Source organism: Pipra filicauda, unplaced genomic scaffold, assembly GCF_003945595.2.
Source record: "Pipra filicauda isolate LSUMZ 115617 unplaced genomic scaffold, ASM394559v2 scaffold54_size4384275_pilon, whole genome shotgun sequence".
NCBI classification, from domain to species: domain Eukaryota; kingdom Metazoa; phylum Chordata; class Aves; order Passeriformes; family Pipridae; genus Pipra; species Pipra filicauda.
The window spans coordinates 3869563-3892853 of record NW_024104698.1 but is presented as its reverse complement, the minus strand read 5'-3'; the positions used below and the strand labels follow the sequence as shown (position 1 = coordinate 3892853).

At 43.6% G+C, this 23291-nt stretch overlaps 1 protein-coding gene across 1 annotated transcript in view; it reads left to right on the top strand.

The window, feature by feature from the left end:
* The window catches only part of RUNX2 (RUNX family transcription factor 2), a 162899-nt gene extending 146079 nt beyond the window's left edge, over positions 1 to 16820 (top strand). Inside the window, exon 6 of the mRNA XM_027722392.2 lies at positions 15907 to 16820. Coding sequence (XP_027578193.2) covers positions 15907 to 16589 — 683 coding nt within the window. The 3' untranslated portion in view covers positions 16590 to 16820. The remainder of the gene's footprint in view (positions 1 to 15906) is intronic.
* Positions 16821 to 23291: the final 6471 nt, after the last annotated feature.

Genomic DNA, 23291 nt, shown 5'->3' with positions numbered 1-23291 from the left:
GAAAATTGACCTGCAAGTTTGCTAAATTGCTCTAATTCAGCAGTGGAATAAAGAATGCATGCTCTCCTTATCCCTTGTGCAGATGCTATATTGGCAAAAGTTAGTAAATATGTGCTTGCAAACTTGTCCACAGAACATTTGGAGCTGAGGGTTCGTGGGGGGAAGCAAAATTCAGGATAAAGAAGTGAAAGGTCCAAACGCTGATGCACCTGCTTACACTGAGAAGGATCAGCCCTAAATATTTGCTAGATCTGGAGTAAGCATCTGGGAAGTTTGAACGCTTTTATTTACCTCTATTGATTAAAAAAAAAAGGTAGAAAAAACATGTGACTGGCTGTAGGGTATGTTTCTAAGACCATTATTTTTAGAATGGCTCTTTTCATACAAAATCTGTAGCGGACACAAGTAAGCAAGAGGTAAAACTGAATTAAAGCAAAAAAATCAAGTGCTTTCTTACCTGTTCAGGATAATCTGGCCTTTAATGGAACAGGTCCTTGGCAATAAGTTATAACACTTTCCTGTTTTCCGGGAGTAGCTTTTCTTGCAATGCCTCAGGAATTTTGGGAGTGAAAAGAAATGACTTGCAGAGAAAGCATGAGCTTTCATCATGAGCTCTCTGGGCTCTGTACAGACACCTGGAATTGCACTGGACTTCTGGTTTCCCAAAGCAGGCCTGGCCATGGGTTGGATGTTCAGAATAGCATTGCCTACTCATGCTGCCTTGGCCTGCAAGAGGGGATCCACCACCCCCTGCCCCTCTGGGCCTGGCAGACCAACATAATTCCACCCTGCTGCAGTCCTTTAAGAAGTTCAGGTGCATCTGCTCTTTAGTGCTCTCCAGTCACTTGTGCTACAGAAATACTCTCTGTGCTGCCATATGGTGCATTGGCAAGGAAGTTCATATGAACCAGGACATTTCAGATGACACTTTTAACTCAAGCTGCTGTGCAGGGAATTCTCCAGCAGCCTGAGAAAGGGAGCTGTAATACATTGTGTGCTCAGCAGGGTTGGCAGATCTTACCCCAAAATTCTGGGTTTCACTGGCATCTGTCATGGTGCTGTTATGTATTTTTAATTCACGTCTATCAGTGCCCTCTTTAAGATTTTTTTGCAGTTTGTTTTTGTTTTCTGTAAGAGATTAATTTTCCTTCTCTGATCAGAGCCATGCTAGTCAGAGATAGACATGGACCTTCAATTATTTTTCCTTAAGGTCAAGTTAAGGATGCTTCAACTGAGGACGTGTGCTCATTTTGGGGGTTCTGAAAATTGAGGTCCATCTCTACTCTGGAAAGCTTCAGGCAGCTTTTTCACAAGTGCGATTCCCAAAATCCTGTGTCTCCCAGTTGTGTGTTTAAACACTTTACTGACTTTGGGCCTTGGAAATAAATACCAAATTTGGAGTTGTCTCTCAACCCAAATTGTGAATGTCCTGAAGATTACAGTGCTTGAATTTCATTATAAAAGACAAAATTCAGGATAATGACAATGTTGGTGGGTACATCTCAGCTGACTCACAGCACTGTTCCACATTTCGATGTTTGACTCAAGCCCCATCTCTAATTGTAATGTCACAAGGACTGGCCAATTGCAGTACTTCTGTCTGATGTTGTACACAGTATGTTGGACGGTCTATTTCATTCCAGACCTCTGCTCCTGTTACACTGGAGGCATTAGTTGTAGTGTGAGCTATGCAGGGATGATTTGGGGCTCTTCTAATCATTTCCTATGGTGTAACCACTTTCCTGATGCCCACAGAGGCTGAGCAGCCATGTTATCTTGAAATGGGCTTCTTTTCTCTGTGATGATTCAATTATGTCTACAGAACAAAAGTACAGATGGACACACAGTGGTTTTGTGTTGGTTGGGAGCTTTTTCCTTTCAAGACAATGTTTTCCCTTCTAAGTCAGGATCCTACATGAGTTTTCTCGTTGAGTCATTTATGAACTTCAGCAGGTGCACCTTGGCTCTTCCACATCCCCATTTTGCCAGCCTGTCTCTCCTTGAATTCGTGGTGTCGTCCATCTGACCTTGGTCTCCTAATAGTCCTGGGCTAGCACAGATGCCCCAGTTGGCTGCTCTCCCAACTTGCAGTCCTTGTTAAAGACAAAATCCCATCTTTTTACAGCTCAGTTCCTTTCCATAAAATTAATCAAGCAGCCCTCCTTTCACAAGGCAGATGACCTTTGGTATTTCTTCCTGCTGAAGATTCCCAGTACTGCCAGAATCCCCATCCCTTCCCTTTATAAGGCAGTTCTGTACATAAAGCAAGTGTTTCCTCCAGGATAGAGAGAAGCTTCTTGGCACAGAGAGGAGCTGTTCCCTGATGAGGTATATGTATTGTGTCCTTAGAAAACTTCCTTTTTCCATTAAAATATGTTACTGGAGATATCTGTGTATTTCTGTTAGAGATGAGTCCAAACCATGAGGCTGGATCCAAACTTAGTCAAACTATGAGGTTTCTTACAGCAGGGAGTACAATATCAATGTGTGCTTTTTGGCTGGAGCTGCTCCCCTGTCTGCACAGTGCAACACAAAAAGCATCACTAGGCTGTTGGGGAAGCTGCTGACACAACTGAGAAACTGAGCGGTAAAGGCTTGTCGTCAAAATCAACAAACCTGAAGGCAAATGGGAACCTGGTGGTGTGAGTAATTGTGACCCCTCGCCCAGCCACTCGAAGCAAACTTTCTCTTCTCAATAATCACCGGGTTTTATGAAAGACAAAAATCAATTGCAGATGAAGCACAGAGCAAAATGTCCCTGCATTCCTCTTACTGGCAAAAAAAGAAAATAATCTCCTTCTTTGGACTTAGTTTGTGCATGTCTTTGCTGTGTACTGAGCTGAAAATGGTGGCCTCTCAGTTCATTAATTGACAAACACCATACCCTAAACATTTCCAGGCACAGTCATTTTTTTTTCTCAGATTTACTCAGTGGTTCTTACTGAGGTTTATGTTTTTCCACGCATGTGCTGAGAATAAACTTGCCTCCACAATCTCATCTCTTGTGCTCTGAGAAATTTTAATAATCTAATTCATAAGCAGCTTAATTTTCTGGGTCTTTCTCTTTTTGCAACTCTCCTGGCTTTGGCTGTTTACTCCTCCCTTTACAGCAACTGCCCCATTTCCCAAATACCGCAGGACTTTCTGAACTGCAGCATTTCATTCCATTTGTCTCTCTTTTTAAGAGGCTGATCTGTCTTAAAGAAATTTTTCTCATTTAAAAATAATTTTGCTGTGGTTTTACAGTCAGCATGGTTCCCCCAAAAGAAACAAAAAATCCCTGCAGGCCTATTTCTTCTCCTTCTCCCATGATTATGCTGATGTAAATGACACTGATGCCAATGGAATTATTCCTGTTTTACACCCATGTAAATGAGACCAAGGTCTGCAGGATGGGACAACACCTTCACAATATCCTATCAGGGACTGGGCAGAAAGGTATCTCCATCTATCAAAAGGAATCTCAAAGTGCTCTTTCATCTTCAATTTCTCAAGCAGAGGAATATAATCATCCACCAGCAGGACACAACAACCCCTGGGGTGAATTCTAGCAATGCATTTAACGTGGAGAAAAGGCAAAAAGCAGCACAACACAGCCCTTTAGGAATGTAAGCAAGGAATACAGTGTCCAGCTGAAATTAGTGTTACTATTTGCCTCGTGGAAATGCTTGGGAAGCCCAGCCAAATTCAAGGCTCCAGTCTACTAGAGCAGCCGCAGTGAGGGCAGTCTCTGTTCCCCAGCAGTCCGAGTGACAAACAGCAATCAGACCGCAGGCCAGCAAGAAGTTGAGCCAGGCAGAACTAAAATATCCCTGTTGGAGTGCGGTCCCATGAGGACAGTGTTATGTCTTACCAGAAACAAAGAGAAGAGCACATTTCCAGTCTCAAAGACTTCTCTGTCCCATTAAGGAAAACTCCAGACTACAATTAGAAAAAAAACAAGTAAAAGAGACATAGCCACAGCGTGCCAGTTTGCATCCAAATGCAGCCTATAAAAAGAGGGCATGCTCCCAGGAGAAGGCTGCAAGCACCCTCTTGGGCTGGTGGCTCCAGCCACCTCACTCAGGAGGGTGGGAATGTGACCCCTGAGAGAGACCATCCCTCCCCCAAACCCAGAGCCTCTGGGTAAATATTGACTCAGAGTGAGGAGTGGCTGAGTCACTCCTTCCTGCCCTGCTGAGGTGTTTCCCTCCACCCAGTGAGTGTCCAAGCCCACCCTGTACAGCCCAAAATATCAGACAGGAGTTGGTACCCATGGTGATCAAAGGACATGGACTCAGACAGAGAGACAGAGCACCTCTGGGCAGGGCTGACGTGTCTGTTTGCTCTCCAAGTGGGTGAACGTCTCCTCCATTTAGTCGTTCAGGAGGACACATAGTAGGGAGGGTGGGTAGGTAGAGGGATGAGGGACTTGGGAACTCCTGGTGCAGCTCTTATGTTCTTATCACATAGATCACACTCCAGATTCTCTGACTGCTGTTAACAGCTCATAAAGGTGTACTAACATACTCAAGGTGTACTAACATACTCAGTTAATGGTACAGCAACGACCAGGGTTTGTGAAATCTGTGCCCCAAGATGCACTGAAGCAACAGTGAATTTGTGAAAAGAGGTAGGAAAAAGTCCAACTGAAACAGTTGACCAACTGTTGCCAGCTGAGGATTCAGCCATAGGGTTGAAAGATCTGGATTGTATCCTGAGACCTATTCAGCTCTTAATCTAAGGATATTAAAGTAAAGCACGGGAAAGACCTGGGAGCCAAATAGTGGTGACCACTGACTGGAGCTGTGAGTGGGTGTCATGAACATTTGGGTGACTACTGGCTTGTGTAATCAAACTGGATACAGGGGAAGGCTGAGTTTACTGTTGCAAGCACAGGTCTGGATTTCATTTCATGTCTGCTACAGATTTCCTAACTGGGTCACCATGCCAGCCTGGAACACAGAAATGATATGTTCCTCCTTCACTGAGCTGTTACAGAGCTAAAGATTTGATGGTTTCAAAACTGGTTGAAGATCTCCAAGAAAAAGGATGCGTAAGAAAAAGCATATGCTATGGATGTCTCTATATATGCTACGTTACCAAAAGCGTTGTATTTATGTATTTCAAAACTGGGCACTGGGTTACATTTTCATTCCCCAGTACAAAGACAAATACATTCCAAACAAAGCAATGTTGTTTCAACAAAGCAAGGGTTGAAATCTCTCCAGGGCTTCATTCTGTCTCATTTAGATCGGGCATAAGATCTTAAAGCAGAGTTTAGTGGTCGGCCGATCATGCTCCTTTGGGAAATGACAGAGTGGTAATTCAAAAGGGGTAGTGAAGTACAGCATTGTCTTGGTCTGCAGGACTGTTCGTCAATAAAACCAGCGGCTCACCCGGCTTACAGGAGAACATTTTGTTCCAAAGGAGCTGTGGCTCTTCATTAAACAAAAGAATTCACCTCCGGCTAGACTTGGGTGTAAAATGAAAATGTTTTTGGAGACAAAATGTCTTTGTGAAAACAGCATTTCCATGATGCCTGCCACAATTGCCCAGGCATATCGAGCAGTTGAAATGAAAGACGATAAAAGGTACATCTCCAAGGTACCAGCTCCACATGCATTAAAAACTTCTTTCAGACTCGGGAAGTGTTTTCAGTTCAGGCCAGGAGCTCTGAAGAGGGAATAGACAGCCTGGGTCCTGTCTGGCCATGGGCTGGCACTCACCCACTTTGCAGTTAGGACCCAGATTTGATCATGAGTGAGTTGAACCTTTCAGGACTTTCCCAAAAGCCTTTCCTTGGAGTAAACCAGTTCTCCCACATCTGACACAAGAGATTGGGAAAGCATCCCAGAGTATCTAAATCCAGAAAAACCAAAACAGATATGCCTCCTCCTCTCCGAATCTCCTGACACACTTGGGAAAGTTCACAAACAGCAAAGGAGCAGTAGGGTCATTCAGGGAAATAATTCATGTCCAGACTGGCATAACTCAGGTGTTCAGATATGGCTGTCTCCCATCCGGATTAACTCTTCAAGGAAGATATAGTCTGTGCAGTTCCTCGGTGTATGAAGATGAGAAAAATCACCTCAGGCTGTGCAGTTTCAGGGGATTTTTCGTTACAAGATTATTTTCCTACAAACAGCACCACCCCTCTGGGGATGAAACGTACTGGGAAATATATGCAAATTTAATCAATTACATGAATTAGTTCCTACTTTTATTGCATACTTAAGTCAAGATCATTCCCTTGTCATCCTCAGATCACTGACAGGCTCTTTACTGTATAGTCAAGGTGTCCACTTTTAGATTGACAAGCAGGTTTTGTCCTGTAAACTCTTATGCAGGACAACAGCCAAGCTCATCTTGCAGACACACTCTCTTGTGTTAGTCTAATTGTGGCCTCCTAATCAGCCTTTGTTTCACCCAAACGTTGCTCACTAAGGAGGACCAACAGTCTTGGTTCTGCTTTAGATGGGACAGGAGACTTCACACACTCTTTTTCATCATCTGTCCCGTTTAAATACTGAGTTTCCACAGCTTGAGAAATGGTACAAGACAAGGACTATTGGACCAATGCTCTGCTGTGGTCAAAAATCTTATCTGGGCTCTAAGACTTAGCAGAAGCCTTGTGTTGGGGCAGTCAGATGGTAAATACCCAGGAAAATATATAGTTCCTCTATTTCAGCAGGGAACTGCTGTGACAAGCCTTTGAGAGAGACAAATCATCCAAAAGCATAAAATGGAAGAGGTTTGGGTAACTCAGACTGGATGTAGTTTTTTGCACAGGTCAGCCCAAGATGAACCACATGGTGTAAGGCAACAGATGTCCACTGCTGGCTGACAAGGTCCTTGCCGGACACTTTGTAGAACCTGAAATCTCATTGACTCATGTGGACCAAATTTCCAGACTTGACTCACTGGCTACGAAAACCATAAGATTGCATGGTGTGTCTCATATTTTTCCTGGAAAAAAAGAGCAGGATAATATAGCTATATTTGGTTAATTAACATCTGAATCTACTTTGAAATTTTCAGAGCATATACGTTAAGAAATTAAACTAATCTCAAACCAGCAAAGAAAAATAAACCCAAAATGTCTGGACTGTCAAGGTTTGTTTCTATAAATGTTCCCAGTTGCCTAATCCTGAGATACTGGAGTAGGTACAAAGAAGGGCAATGAAGCTGGGGAAGGGTCTGGAGCACAAATCTGATGAGGAGTGGCTGAGGGAGCTGGGAGGGGCTCAGCCTGGAGAAAAGAAGGCTCAGGGGAGGCCTCCTCACTTTCTACAGCTTCCTGAAAGGAGGATGTAGCCAGGTGAGATTTGGCGTCTTCTTCCAGGTAACAAATAGGACAAGAGGAAACAGCCTCAAGTTGTGCCAGGGGAGGTTTAGATTGGATATTAGGAAAAATTTCTTCAGTAAAAGGGTTGTCAAGCATTGGAACAGACTGCCTGTGGAAGTGGTTGAGTCACTATCCCTAGAAGTGTTCAAAAATGTGTAGGCGTAGCACTCAGGGACATGGTTTAAGGGTGGGCTTGGCAGTATTAGGTTAATGGTTGATGTTGGAGGTCTTTTCCAACCTTAATGATTCTATGATCCTTTGGTTTAAAGGCAAAAGAGACACATCCTACCTCTTCTGTATCTCTTAGTACCTGCTGAATGTCATGTGATCACTGACTTATTCTGGTGCCATGTGTAGCAGGAAGTGCTGTTGAGAGTCACAAAGAGTAGACACAGGTGGTTTTAGAGAAAATGCTCCTGGCTGATTAGTATAAAAAATTTGCTGTGTAAATGGAAATACTGCCTCACACATTGCAAAACTAATCTGAGAAACCAATTGCTGTAGGAATTAATTGCCAGAAGCTTGTCAAAGAACAAAAAAAATAAAAAAAAAAAAAGAAAGAAAAAAAGAAGAAAAGGAAAAAATAAACAGGAAAAAGAAACATATAAAAAATGATGGGATGTTTACAAGGCTAATAAAAACATAATAGGGACATTTAGAAAGACAATAGTACTTATTAGGGAAAGAAAACAAGACTCTCAGAAGAATTACACGTGTTGGGAAAGCTGTCTGTTTCAAAACAGGAAAAACCTTTTGGTGTAGCTAATGGACAGATTCAAAGGGGTAATTCACATGAGCTCGTCTTTCAGTTGCAGTCCATTTTCATCCTGATCCTAAATCAAATTTGTTGGCCTTCATAAAATGTGATAGTTGATAGTGTAAACATCTGTCCTGGGCCAAAAACCTGATTCATTAGTGGAACACTGGGAAAATTTCCTACAACAGATGATAGCATAACTGTTATTTTTGATTTTTTGGTACTTCCTTGGAGGCAACATTGGTAGAGGCAAAGTACAAGAAAATCTGGACAAAGTGCCCTGAACAATTATAATGCTTTCTTCTTCTTCTTCCTGTTTCTTTTGGCTCTCCAGTAGTTCACAGTCTTATTTTAGAACATAAAAAGTCTCTCCAACCACTTTGCCATCCTCAGTCAGTTGCTATGAAGGAAGCACATGAAGCACATGTGGGTGGAGATGAGATGTTCTTGCATGGCCACAGGAGGGTTGGGCTGGCAGGCCCCTTAAGCACCACAGATTTTTCTGCTGTGTCTTATTTCTGTGCTGCAAAAGAGAGGGAAAAGGCCTTACCCAGTTTATGAAGTTGCAGTAATAGAGGTGTAGGGTAAAGGAGACATCAGAGGGCTGCATTAACAATGTTGGTTGATGGGGAAAATGAAAGTGGCCTTTGCTCCCAACTCCATCATGGACTTCTGTCCAGGCATTTCATTTTTCATGTGTTTCAGTCTGGCCCCCACAAAGTGCAGCCAGTGTGAGACTTGCTCAGTGCTTTGAGCACAGCGGGAAAAACGTGTTAGGCAATGAATACTGTCATGAGGAATTGCCTGCTGCCCAACAGTATTACCTCTCCAACGTGCCTACCTCCCCTTTTCCCATTCCTCCTCCACACTGAGATGTCAAGGCATCCTCAGGGACTCTTCTGTTTTAGGAAATAACAGGAGCTGCAGAGCACTTCAAAAAGTCTGGCTTTGTCCCATAGGTGTCAAAGAAGGACCTCAGGTTCCTGGAAAATCTGGTCCCAAATGAGTGTAAAAACGCACATTTTTGTCAGGAAGTGAATAAAATCTCACTGAAATTAAGCCAGGGACAAAGATGAAAAAGCAGATGGCCCATGACAAACTGTGAGAACAAATTTGTTCGCATGACATGGGAATAAGTATGTACTCATAACAGACTATTACTCAAGAAATTTTGAAAGAGCACAACTCCACAGGAGTCATAATGGGATTAGTCACATAAAGCCCAGTCCAGCTAAGCCTGGTGTACTTTACCTGAAAGAAGAGAAACAGACCCCAAAACAGACCACAATTAAAAAAACCAATGAAATAAATTCCAAAGAGATGCACGAGTTTATGAAGTCAGAAAAACTTCTAAGTGAATTAAAATCTGCAGAGAAGCTCATGGATTGTTATTTATCTACTTAAAAAATGAGAGGCCAGAGGAAGAAGCCTTACTGAAGTGACTCAACCAGTAGGTTTGTAATTTGACAGCACAGAGACAGAGTTGGTGTATTTTTGGTAAAACCTCATGGACTTTGGAACAGACTTTGCCATGTGCTCCATTACAGGATTGTTTCAGTAACCTACAATTATTTCCAATTATTTCCAAAATCCCTTTTAAAAAAAAATTATTTAATTGTGGAAGCCATGGGTGAAATTGAGTTTGAAAACTGTAAGAATAGGGCTAATTTGGGATATTATGATCAATTTTTTTTTATTCAACATTTTGCACTAAATGACTTGAATGGGCATGTTTAATTACATGAAAACACTTTTGTCATTAAAGAGGGCAGCATCTTGACATATATGATATTTTAGGATTTTTCCATCTATACAGAGAAGAGTGGGTTCCTGGGACAGATGTGATTTGCTTTGTCTACAAAATAATTAACAATAAGTTTGCCTAATGTTTTTGTGAATTTTCTATGCATTTCTGAGTTGCTCACCCAAACGCGACTGTTCAGAGCTAGTTTGGATTCATAAAAAACATAAATTAAGAGTCTGAAATCACACATATGCAAACATCAGTCCTGGAGTGCTCAAGTTGATGCTTTTGTTCAGACCTACTCCAGGGTAATGTCCAGTGGTCTCTTTGCCCAAAGCGATGATTTATTTCCTTCTAGAATTGATTTACAGCTTGAAGCCCTTCTAAGCCTGACTCAGCCCACCAGTGGGAAGCAATGCCACTCCATCTGAATCAAACCTGAGCAGCACAGGAGGGATGGCTTCGGATTCAGATTCCAAAGACGAATTTTGTCCGTGCAAAAGCAGTACCGCCCTCACTGACGCACATGCTGCTCTTGGGCTTTCATTTACCACAAGCTGTTGGGACTTCAGTTTCACTTCTCACCAGAAAGCGGAGGCAGGAGTATATTTAGACGTTCTTGGGAAGCAGCTGCAAAATGAAGTGGGAGAGCGCGCACGCACTCGGTCCCGCGGGCACACACGCAGACACTGACAGCTCAGAGCAGCTGCACAGACCTGAGCAGAAAGGACAGTGCACAGAGGCCTCCCACAGGTTACTGTCTTACTGAAGAGACTCATTTCAACATCTTAATATCCTTACCATTGAATCATAGAAGGGTTTGGGTTGGAAGAGACCTTAAAGATCATCTAGTTCCAATACTTCTACCACAGGTGCGGGGGTCCACTAGACCAGGTTGCTCAAAGCCCCATCTGACCTGGACTTAAATGCTTCCAGGGATGGGGCAGCTTCTCTGGGCCACCTGTTCCAGTGCCTCACCATGCTCTGAGCAAAAAAATTTCTTCCTATGTTTAATCTAAATCTTTCTTTTAGTTTAAAACTGCCCTATCACTGTCTGCCTGTATTAAAAGTTGCTTTCCCTCTTTTAAGTACTGGTTATTGAATTAAATAAATTAAGTATTGGTACTGTTGAAATAGATTGTTTGTTCAGTCCTGACCCACTTGAAAGATTATCACATTCTCAACCACCATCTCATTTCTTGAAGCTCTCTAAGGTTCTCAGATTCTACACTCTTGCATCTTAAACCTTATCTCCATGGTTTTATGTGTTCCACAGGAACACAGAGGCAGCACTACCCATTTAGTATTCTGATTTGATAGGAAATTGCAAATGCCAAGAGGATGTAGCCAGGCTCTTGTTGAGGCTGTCAAGCAATTGGACAAGCAACAATAGGCAAAAACTGATGCATAGGAAGCTCGTCCTGAACATGAGGAAGAACTTCTTCACTGTGCAGTGACCAAGCACTGGAACAGATTTTTCAGAGAGGATGTGGAGTCCCCCTCACTAGGGATATTCCAGAACCATCTGGACATAATCCTGTGCCATGTGCTCTGGGATGACCCTGCTTGAACACGGGGGTTGGACCAGATGACCCACTGTGGTCCCTTCCAACCTGACCCATTCTGTGATTCTATGAAATTACTTGCTACATCTACACATAAAGTGAGGAATCCAGCTCACACAACTGTAGCTATTTAGAAGTTGCTCTGTCTATCTAAGGTAGTTGACTTCTCGTACAAGAAGTGCTGGGAGGAGAGGGACACTTCAGAGCATGATGCCCCACCCTTCTTAGGGACCTGATAGCTTGGACCGGCTTGTCCCCAGAGGTGCTTCTTTCTCAACTGGATCTAGGATGACTGCCTCTAACTAGATTCCAGCTAAAGGGCTAATGTTAGATGAGCTGAGTCCATGGAAAGTCATGCTTCTGCTTTTCCCTCAAGGTTTTTTCTTCACAGACCTTTCACTTGTGAGCTGAAAAAAGACTAAGAAATCAGAGTTTGCAGCAATTTGGCTGCAAGACAGATAAAATCAGTAGTCAAACAAAGGCAGTTAAGATAGCCAAGACTGCCTGTAAAGTGAAATACGTGCTCTTCTCATACAGATGAATGCATTTAAAGTAACTTCAATTTCACCAGACTCACAGGGCAGACCATCAATCTTTTGTTAACATCCATCATCATGGGCAGGACAAATACCAGGAAATCCTCTCCTGGAGGTGCTCCTCTGCTCCCTGTCATTACTTTAACACCTACTATTTACAGCCCTGTGAGTTTTTAATACCCCAAGGTCCTCTTGGAGGTGACAGAGCAGGACAACTATTCCCTCTTACTTGTAAATAGGTAACACAAAGATGTACATTGGCTTTCCTTTGGAAGATCCATAGTAGATGAGAAGGATAGGGAATGTTTCTAACGTGGACACTCATTTTCATACATCTTGTTTAGGAGTTCTGTTTTGCAGTGTAGGCATTTTCAGTACGACATCCACATGCAAGTCAGTTATCCTACATTATTCCAAGTAAAGAGGAGAGGATAAATATTTCTCATTCTAGCAAAAAAGAGGTGGTGCTGACTGTGAAGAAAGGCTTGGGAGTTAGATAAGACATAGAACTATGCTGTAGACTGTGAAAGCTAAAGGTGACCCAAGGGAAAGGCATGAATTTGTGTCAGTGGAGGGTTAGGTTGGATATTAGCAAAAAGTTCTTCACCCAGAGGGTGGTTGGGCACTGGAACAGGCTCCCTAGGGTTCGTGGCACCAAGCCTGACAGAGTTCAAGAAGCACTTGGACAAGGGACATGATGTGGTTTTTGGGGTGGTCCTATGCAGATCCAGGATTTGGACTCAGTGATCCTCGTGGGCCCTTCCAACTCAGGATATTCTGTGATTCTGTGACCTGAATCCCATCTCATTAACCCAGTCCTCCTGAAGGAGGCCAAGCTCCCTATGCTCTCAGTAGAAAAGAAGTGACTGCAAGACTGCTTAGAGAGATACAGCTCATGGAAAATATAGGGCTTTCGTGGAATTTCTTCACTAAGCACTTGCAATTCAATTGTTTAAATGAAGCTGATCCCAACCAAGTTTTCTGAGTCCTGGGTTAGCTTCCTTAGCTGGCAAAATAACTTGTCTTCTAAGCTACAAGCCTGCCTTGAACAGTCAATCTTTGGATGTGGGAGTATGCTACAAAACCTACCCAGCCTCTGTAGACTGGTGTACTGGAGGACACTGAATGACCATGCACAGGTGGGTTGATATGTTTAGTGAAGGTCACTGTACTTGTCTGAGCACCCTGTGTCCAACATCTCTTCTCTGCAGGCATCCATCCAACCCCACTTAGCTACAGCTCTGTCTAGATGTTGACTGAACACCCAGTAATGAGAGTGCCCCTGGATGCTCCAGTTGAGACTCTCTTTCTGCTAGGGCTGTACAAAAAAGTGAAAAGACAAGCACTAAAGTTGTGACAAGTTGCAATGAGAAAAAAAATAAAACAAAATTAGAGAGGAAGGAAATAAATAGAATCATCCTGTTGTATGTGATAGGCAACAGAAGTTGTTTGTTTCATGCTTCATCCTGTTTAGGACTCCCACATTGTTGGGCTTTCTCAAACATGCCCTAGCAATTTTGTCCATGTAGAAAAAGTTGCTGACACTTCTTTGAGGAGAGGTTGTGATTAGGCAGTCTCCAGAGATCCCTCTCAACCTCAGTGATGCTGAGATTCTGCAGTTTCCACCATCAGTGTGGGTCTTCAGATAACTGAGCAGTTGGATCAGACCCCATCCAGACCAGCAGTTGCTCTGGGTGCACAGAGTACTCTATGTCAGTTGTGCACATTCCCATTGATCTGAGCAGTGCAACAGCTTCCACATGTCCTGGATATGTGAGGTTTACACACACCCGTGTGGAATTTCTTGGATGGAAGTATGGGAGCCTGATCAAGCTGAGCAAGTTGTGTTTAAAGGCTGCATGGCATAAGTAAACCTTAAGGGGACATTAGGGGGATGACAAAGCTGTGGTTTCTGATAGGGAAACCACGCTATTTGAAAAGATTTCAGCCAAAAGGAGGAGCCTTTGGTGTCCTGATTTGTGCCTCTGTTTTTGTCTCTATTAGTTGCCATTACTTGTATTTTAACCCCGCTTGCTCTTTGACCGTTTAAGAATCATTTGTGACAGTTATTTTTCACAGTAGCAAACCAGATTACATCAAGGTTTGTCAAGCTTTCTCTGCTCTCTAATGTACGGAAAAATGTTACACTTAATTTGGTTTGTTTGGGCAGTGCGGACAGGCATTAGCCATGCTATATACAGACCATAAACGTTGTTCTGGTTAACACCACAGTGGAGCCAAACCTGAACCTTTCATCTCAACCCTGCAAACTTTGGTGGTTTGGATGGAAAAGGAACCTGTATTTGAACTGTGCTTTATTTTTGTTTTTGTTTTGAAAAACCAAAGACAAATCAATAGCACTTTGGAAACCCAACATCCAGCGTCCTTAGCCAACCTCTATTGGACAGGGATCGAGCGCCTGTGAAGGCAAGGACTTTGTATTGGGAAGAAAGTCAATACACAAAGGAAGGAAACTGTTTCAAGGAACCTGCAGTAACTTTCCATAAAAACCTCAGGGACCTAAAGGCAGTCTGAATTTTGTGTCATAATCCCCTCTAAGCCACATATGTGTTTGATTAGGAACAACATGGTGGTCCCATGTGGGACAAAGATGGACTTTTGCTCGCTGCATGTCCAGTTGGTTTGGTGTTAGAAATGACAGGGAGAAGCCTTCTTTGTTTTTGAGTCAGTTTCAGTTTGCTATCTGGAATATCAAACCAGCCAGTAATGAAAATGGATTTCTCACATCAAATTTTTTAGATGCCAGAAATAATAATAGTATGGTGTTAACACCTTAGTACTTGGCTTTCTCTAGGTTGTTTTAACCTAGATAAATCTATTAATTTGTGTCTTTGTATCCACAGTAGTGCCTTAAAATTTGCACTTAATTGCAGAAGAAGTAGTTTTAAAATCCATCTGTCTTACACTGATGACTCCTGTAGCATCTCACCACCTCCTGTATAATGTGTTCCCAACGCTAAAATAAAAATCTACAGAGTGGTATAGTAATTCCACCAATGCATATCTTTGAGGCTGTTGAAAAGCAAACATTTCCTATTATATTTCTGGCTTTCAGAATGATTGTAGAAATAGGATCATCCTTACCATACAGTATTTAACAGCTGGGCACAGTGGGTAGAGCACCTTGGACCTTAGTGTGGTTCTCCAAGCCTTTGTGTATCCCCTAGGGGCTGCTCTATCATCCTAGACTGTATCTGATGGATTCAGTCCAAGAAAGAACATTTCTAGTGGCCATAGGGGACATTGGATGAGGTCCACTGAACTACTGGCGAGAGAGCACAGGTGTCAGGCTGGGATGGCCAGTGTCAACAATTTCTTTTTATCTATTTGTTCTTTTTTTGATTTGATTTTCATAGCTGAAGCTAATGAAGGGATCTAGGTAGGGATATATATCTAAGTTTGATTGTGTAAACTCAGTCATGTTTCCACATACAAAAAAAAATAAAATTATTGAAGAGTTTAAGCCACCAAGTAGCTCTTACTCTTTCTGGTGTTTAGTTGTCTATTCAAATCAAAATGCTGAAAACTGGGACCCTCTATAAAGCAGCAATTAACTTTGCCTCTGGCAGCAACCATCCAGCCCTCACATCTCCAGGGGAGATCTGAGTCAGTTAGGACATTACCATCATTCTATGGCTGGCCAGGAAAACACAGCAGGGAATTCACCAGCTAATGCACAGCTATGAGATGCCAACCAGAAAAATGTTCAGGCCTGTCCACAGGCTTTATGAAGAATAAGGGTGGAAAGTTAATTTAGTTTTATAATATTAAGTTCATGTTTACCTACAATAGACTCTTGTCTTTGAGTACATCTGTTCTTTTCTAATTGGCCTACAGAAAGTATCACTGCCAGCTGATGAAATTCCCCCTTTCAGAAGGCCCGGTCCCATTGAGGGGACAGCAGACAACAGTCTGTGTATGTGTAAATCAAGGCTCATGATGTGTCTTCCTTACAGATTCAGATCCTTGCACACCTGATGCTCCACCTGCTGCCACCTCACCACCAACCTCTGAAGAACCTGGACCTTTCACAGCTCCAGCATCACCCTGCTCTTCCTCTGACACTGGTACTGCATCATTTTCACCACCGTTACCTGCCTGTGTCGCAGCCTTATGTCCCAAACCACCTCCTATTTCACCATCAACATCCACTTCTGCTGCCACTGTTCTCCCTGGACTTCCTTCTCTTCCTGCACCACCTGCCTCTGCTCCATCCCTGCACCCTGGAATTTATTTGCCAATAGTCCCACCCAGCGGTGCCACCCATCTCATCAACTGGCTGCCCTTCCTTGCTTCGGCAACACTTGCCACCATCCAAGGGAAGGAGGAAGACCAGCCACCCATAAGAACAGGCTCCCTGGAAGGCATGAAGCCCTGCAGCAGCCCACCCCCACAGCCCTCCCATGATGAGAATCCCCAGGCAGCACCTATGGGAAACAGTGCTCCGGGGGCTGCTTCCCCACCACCAGCTGCCCGTGCCATGCCCCCGAGCTCCGAGCAGGCGTCGGCAAACGTGAGCGACATCCTGGCCGAGCTGCGGACGATGAACAGCCACCTCTCCACCATTGCCCGAGCCCTGACCCAGCTGGCATCGTCCCTGGCACCGCAGCAGGATGCACGTGGCACCCCCCCTCCTTAGGGCCAGGTCTGCACAGGCTTACCATGCTCGTAGGGGCTGGAGGAAAGGAACCCTACCCAGACCTGCCCATACCATATGTGTGTGTGCTCTCTGTGGTCGCTGACGCCGACCATGTCTCCCCAGTGGGTTTTTCTGTTTGTTTGTTTGCTCCTTGTAAATGGCTGCATATATTAAAAAATAATTTTGTGGTCTTGTTAATAAAATTGTTTATGTTTCTTTGCATTCCTTTCAGATGTGCTCTCTCCCCTTCTCTCACCCATTAACCACACGAGCGCTGGTAGTCGGTGAGGTCTCGCACAGTGAATGCCGAGAATCTGAAGTGGTGAGAAGTTACCACGAGAAAATACTCAAGGAGGTGACAAAATCCCTCTCGGCAATGTGGGGGGACACAGACAGGAAAGGACACAATAAAACTCTGAAAAAAATCTCTATTTCTCTCCATCTATGCTGCATGGCGTGGCTCTGTTGAAATTGGAGCCTTTCCTGGTGCACTAAATCTCAGAGGTAATTGTAACTGCTGACGCAGGTACACGCCGTGATAAATTGTCCAAAACACAATGCAGGGTAGTTGTCTAAGCAGCACTGGGGTTGAACAGTTATTAAACAGCCTCGACCACCTCTTGTCCTCCAGAGATCAAGATCTGAGGTGCTTAGCTGAAGTCAATCCATCTTACTTTGCCAGTGGTGCCTCAGGTTCTTCAAGTGCATAAACAGGCCGAGCTAATTTACAACAATTAACCAGGCACGCGTGGATAGATCCTGACATTTCACCACCTTTTCCCTATTGCCAAGCTGCAGCAGCTGGCCTAAAGGAGGCACTGAAGGCGTGAAACCTCAGACAATCCTCTTTGTGGATGAAGAAATAGCTCTTGGGCAAGAATCCAGAATTTGTCCTCTGGGGTACGTGACCTGTAGAGGAGCTGATGAGGTACCACTGGACACTGTTTGGTCTGATGGAGGCATAAGAGCTGGGAGATGAAGGGTGGGATGTGCTCTGAGCTCTGGAAGAGCCCCAGGAAAGAGGACTCACAACCCTTGTGCCTGTCAGCCACAGTCTGCCCATAGTGCAAACAACCAAGCCAGGTTGGATGGGGCTTGGAGCAACCTGGTCATGTGGAAGGTGTCCCTGTCCAGGGCAGGGGTTTGGAACTAGATGATCTTTAAGTCCCCTTTCAAGCTAAACCATTCTATGATTTTATGAACCATCAGCCAAAATGTATTTTCCCGAGGGTGGTCCCATAGGGCTCAGTGATGGCTGAGCCAGGCTACTGCCTTTCATCCCAGTGGATTAAAATGAAATACATGCTCATGGCAAATAGAAAAAAATAAAGGCCTCTGTGAAGCTGTGTATGATCTCTCCTTAATTTAGCCATGCAGCCCTCAGATATCAGGATCTGAGGCCATCTCTAGGAAAATCCCAGACAAACAGACAGATTGCTAGATAAGATTAAAGAGGAAGTATTCTGTCTATTTGCAAATATTTCTGTTACAGATGAGCCTAAGCCACAAAGATTGAATGTATATACAAACTTCCCAAAAGCTCAGGTGTATTTGAATTTGAGGTTTTGGTTACAGCATATGTATTTATATATAAACCTATCCATATTTTTGAATCTGTGCCTGAAAGACAAAGCAATTGCCCTGTTCAGTCATGGGGAGTTTTTTTCTGTGACTTTTTTCCTCTGCTGTGTTTAGCAAAAAGGTGGAAGAAAAAAAGTAATTTAATAGATGTCCTACACTACCTTTTAATTTTATGCGTTTCAGCAAAGGGAGATAAAAGGAGTATCTTAAAAACATTCTGGCTTTTGATTTTGCCATTGCAGTTTCCTTAGACTAAAAAAAGCAAAAATAAAGGGAAGTTTATCACTTTTCCTCCTTTCAATATGAAATATAGGACAAGAAAGAAAGGGGAAAGCTTTATGGTTAAAAAAAATAAAAGGAATATTTTTCATTTTTACTGTCTTTCCCTCTTTCAGCTTTACATGGTAGTAAATAAATAGCATATTCTCCCACTGTTGATAGTTTTGCTTGATTTATCCTGTTCTTTTCCAATAGTAACCTTTCATGGCCTAATGCTGATGAAAATCTCAGTGGAGTTTTTCAGATATGTGCAAGACTTGCAGCCATAACTTCAGAAAATCTTACTGTGCAGCTGCTGATACTTTATCAGCCAAGGTTAAATCAGACTTCATTTAGGTGTCTAAGGGATTTGAGAACAGTGTCCATGGCATGCAAATTCAGAAAAAAAGCCTGAAAAATCTGCCTATAGTCAGCTGCGAAGGCAGTGTTCTTCATTCTCAAAGATGCTATGCCCAGTTGGCAGGACGGCAAAAGTGCTATTCCTGAGCCTCTTCCTAAAGGAATGAGATTTCTGTGGTCTCACAGCCAAAGATATTAGATGCTGAACACCCTTGCAGTCTAGACTCTGAGCTGCCTGGTCCTGAGGCACCCTGACAACAAGGCAGGACAAGAGCCTGTAGCCAGAACTAGCAGCTTTAAGATTGGCTTAGTAACCACTGCTGGCTCTCACAGGGGCACAGCGACTGGCTCTGGGGCCAAGGAGGCAGACAGAGGCTGTTTGTGGGCAGGGTCAGTCTCTACCACTCTGAGCCAGCCTGAGCCCGGCCAGGGCTCTGTGAATGCTGCAGCTGTAGGGTCCCCTTCTGCAAACTTTAATGCAGGGTTTGTGCCCAACCCATGCTGAGTTAAAACCCATCTCAGGAATGTATAGGCAGCCCCACCATGGCACAAAAGGTTTCACTGCCATGCAAAGAAGGGGCCTGCCCATGGCCACCTCATTCAGTAAAGTGCATTATTCTCTACTCAATGCATTCAACAGACTTATGTCCCTCAGGAATTACTCCTTCAACTCAGTTAAGCGCTGCAAGAAACAAGTGGTTGCTCTGATTGCATCACTTTGTTGGCTAAAGGTTGACTCTGTCTCAGGTTTTGTTTGCTTTGCTTTCATTTGCCACCATCCCAATCCAGCTTGTTGCTCCAGCCCCGCTGCTTCTCTCTGTGTGCTCAGCAGCTTTACTGGTATTGTTGAGCTGCTGCTCCACATGTGCTGCTATTACGTGGAGTGCAACTTATGAAAAAAAGTCACCTAAAGCACTTGAAACTGGCAGCAGAGTGGCTGAAGAAGGACTGAAATCCTGGTGCAGTTGGCACCGTGTCCCCGCAGTCCCCCAGCACCTGCCGGGTGCTGGTTGTTGCTCCAAGGTAACAGAGACATATAACTGATGACAAACAGTTCAAGAGACTTTCTTCTCTCAATTATTAATTTTGATTCATCTCAGAGAGCGAGGGGCTGAAAATTATAGTGCCTTGGTGTGTGTTCAAAGTCCTGTGTAGATGTAACCTCCTCATCTCACACTCCAGTGGCTGTTAAATAATTAAAAATCCCCTGTTGGTCTTCTCTCTCTTGGGACATCTTCAGTCTCTCCTTCTTCTTCCTCTTCCACATCCTTGTTATTTGCAAAGGCAGCAATTTATAGGACAAGACTTATTTTATAACTGACAGATAGTTCTTTGGTTTTTTCTTTGGTTCTCATCTTTCACAGTTACTTTCTAAACAAATATCAAGGATGGGTTTCAAGTCACCACTTGAATCATCTAAACCTTGGTTTTGTAGTTCCTCTACAGACATGGAGAGTGCTTTCAGAATGCAGTTCATCTGGCTTAGAAAAGGTATTTAAAATAGGTAGGAAGGCATTTGACTTCTGGCAATGTCCATCCCTCCCCCCAGACTATAGACCATTCATTTAAGCCAGGTGTTTGACTTCTAGATGGCTGGAAGTAAATTAAATGGATCCTCTGTTGGTAATTGCAGTTCATTTCAAACTGGTGAAGCATCAATATATCACATTTATTTGAATCACAATAGATGTGTGAGGAACTGGAAGAGAGGAAATGGGAGCTCAGGAGAATAGGACTGACAGTAAAACTGGAAGCCCATGCAAAATATGCAGCTCTAGCGCCATGCCAGGAGTTATCCTGTGCCAGGAGAGCACCCCGAGGGACTCCCAGATCATTCCCTTCTCCTAGAGAGTTAACTCCTCAGGATGTGGAACTGGAAGCTAAACAACTTCATGGGATTTGAGTGATGTACTCAGTGTCTACTACTCCAGCAGGAATTATTTAAGGAGGCAGAAGGCTGTACAATATTGTATTAGACTGCAACTCAAGAAGGTGGGAGAAATCACAGGTTTACCCAGGAGAAATAGGAAGCTGGGTGGTTTTTCACTTCGTTTTCTCTAGCACACATTGTTCTTCCAGTATTTGTACACACATTCACTGTAACAACACTCAAATCTCCCAGTAAAAATAATTTATAAGGAAGCATTGCTAGGGAGTGCATTCCTTCACATTAGCCCAGCTGCAAGCTGGCAGTGCAGAGCCTGGGAGTGAGCTCCCTCCTCCAGACAAGATGGTTTTTCATCACAGCCCTGTCTGGGAAGCATAAAGCAGGTATCCTGTGCCAGATGTCCTTGTGGACATCTTTGCCCACAAAGCCGTAGGGTCTGTGTGCCTCCAGCTTCCTTCCAGACCTTTCACTACAGCATTTTTCAGAGTTCTTCGAGTTTCTGTTCAATTTATTTCAGTCGGTGAGCCAGATAGTCAGGACACCTGTGTCAGGGTAGTGGTTGCGCCCATAACCACAAGGCTGTATCCTGAGCCCACAGCTGCCAGCCTGGTGAGAAAGGTCATGGGGCAGGAGATGGTACACCACCAAGTGTGGGCAGGGATGCCCTGTGGCCACGGCTGTCCCTGTCCCAGGTCGTGCTGGTGCGTGGCTGTGCCTGGGATGGGGGTAACTCTGAGTCACCAGTGATCAAACCGCATAGTCCACACTTATCCCACAGGCTGGGAAACCCTCTGCTCACATCACCCACAGGACCTGATAGAAATACAGGGTCTGCCCAGCCCCAGCTGGCTTTGGAGCCCACTGTGCCAGAGAAACACTGAGGCAGGCAGCACTGCTCCCAGATTGCACTGGAGCTGAATAAACCTGGACCCAGGGACCTTCCCAGCTGTGGCTGAGCTGGGAGACTGCTTTCACAGGATGTCACGTGCAAGTTAAAAAGCACCATATTTTGTGCTTGATGGATGCTTCTGGCCATCTCCCATGTGGAATTTTTTTCCCCTTAACTGACACTGAAAACCTGCTCTTGACTTAGCCATGAAGAGTTAGGCTGTAAGACATGAGGCAATTAGTACTGGTCTTAAGGGAAATAAAGGCGAAATACACTGGGCCAGGTTTTCTGATGACATAGAATTGCAGAATTATAGAATGGTTTGGGTTGGAAGGAACCTGAAAGATCATCCAGTTCTAATCCCCTGCCATGGGCAGGGACACCTTCCACTAGACCAGGTTGCACAGGCCCTGTCCAGCCTATCATGAAAGGATGAGACTGTCCTCTCCCCGGGGTGTGCCAGGACCACAGCACTGAGCGATGGTGTCCATCTGCTCCTCCATAATCCTCGTTGCTCTCTGCCCCCCGTTGTTTTGCACCCAAGTTGTACATTTTCAGAGGAAGGACTATGGTTTTTTTCTGCCATCATGTGAAGTTTATCGTGGAAAGGTACCAAAGCAGTACAAAGTAATTATTAATAGCAAGTGATATCATGAAACCAAAATCTTCCTCTCAAAGAAGAGGAATTTAGTAATGTAGAAGTTGAAGACAGAGAAGTACACCACAACCCCTTGCTGGGTTCTGCTGCAGATTCTCTCTCTAAAATAAGCTAGGCAGAAGCAGTAACTTCTCACTACTGCTTTTACTTGTGGAAGTGGTTCCCAGACACTTGCTGTACATCGTATAATGTCAGCATCTGATTTGATCTATATCATTACCATCTACCACTCAGCCTGGATTTCCCATTTATCTTGAACTTTGGCTGAAATCTCATTTTATTCAGAGACAGGTCTTACTGGAACAGCCTTCATGAAGAGCTTACTACTTATAACTGTAATTCAAAACATATTTTGAAGAGAAAAATATGAATTTGCATGAGCTGAAGCCTTGATGATTCATGATGATGGCAACAAATTGTTTTTGTCACAAAACAAAAATAAGAGGCCCCTGAAAAAAAGTCTGAAAATTGTTAGACTGTTTCTAGTTCTTAATGTTTATTTTATTAAAGATATTAAACACATGCAAGTAGTCCAAGAAATAATTGAAGCATTTTGTTTCCTCTGCATTACTACTTTATCCATTTCCTCAATTTTTTTTGCGAGTATTTATTTTGAGTCAATAGAAAATGACATTTCTTCTTCCAGTCACCAGAATCAAAACATCAGATAGTCGTGTGGCTCTGCTATGGTTTTTAGGTTAACTTGGCTATCTGTGAGTGGAAATCCACACCCCATAGTTTCTCCCAGATTCCTCAAAGTAGTGGAAGTGTTGGTGACACCAGCCCTGTGTCTCACAGTCCATGATATATGTCACCAGTGAAGTGGTATATGGCTCTATTCTCTAAACTTGATTGGAAAGGGAGCTCACGGGCCTTTAGGTGAAATAAATTTCCATGGGACTTTGTGCTTTGATTGACCAACTAGGGCAATTTGATCTGTTCCAGATGGGACCTGACTCCTTGTGTTTAGTAAATGGTGGTAGACATTGGACTTTTCAAGCCATGCCAACGGATATGTGATAAAAGCTTCCAGGGGCTTATTCATTTCTTCCGTATAAAATAAGGCAA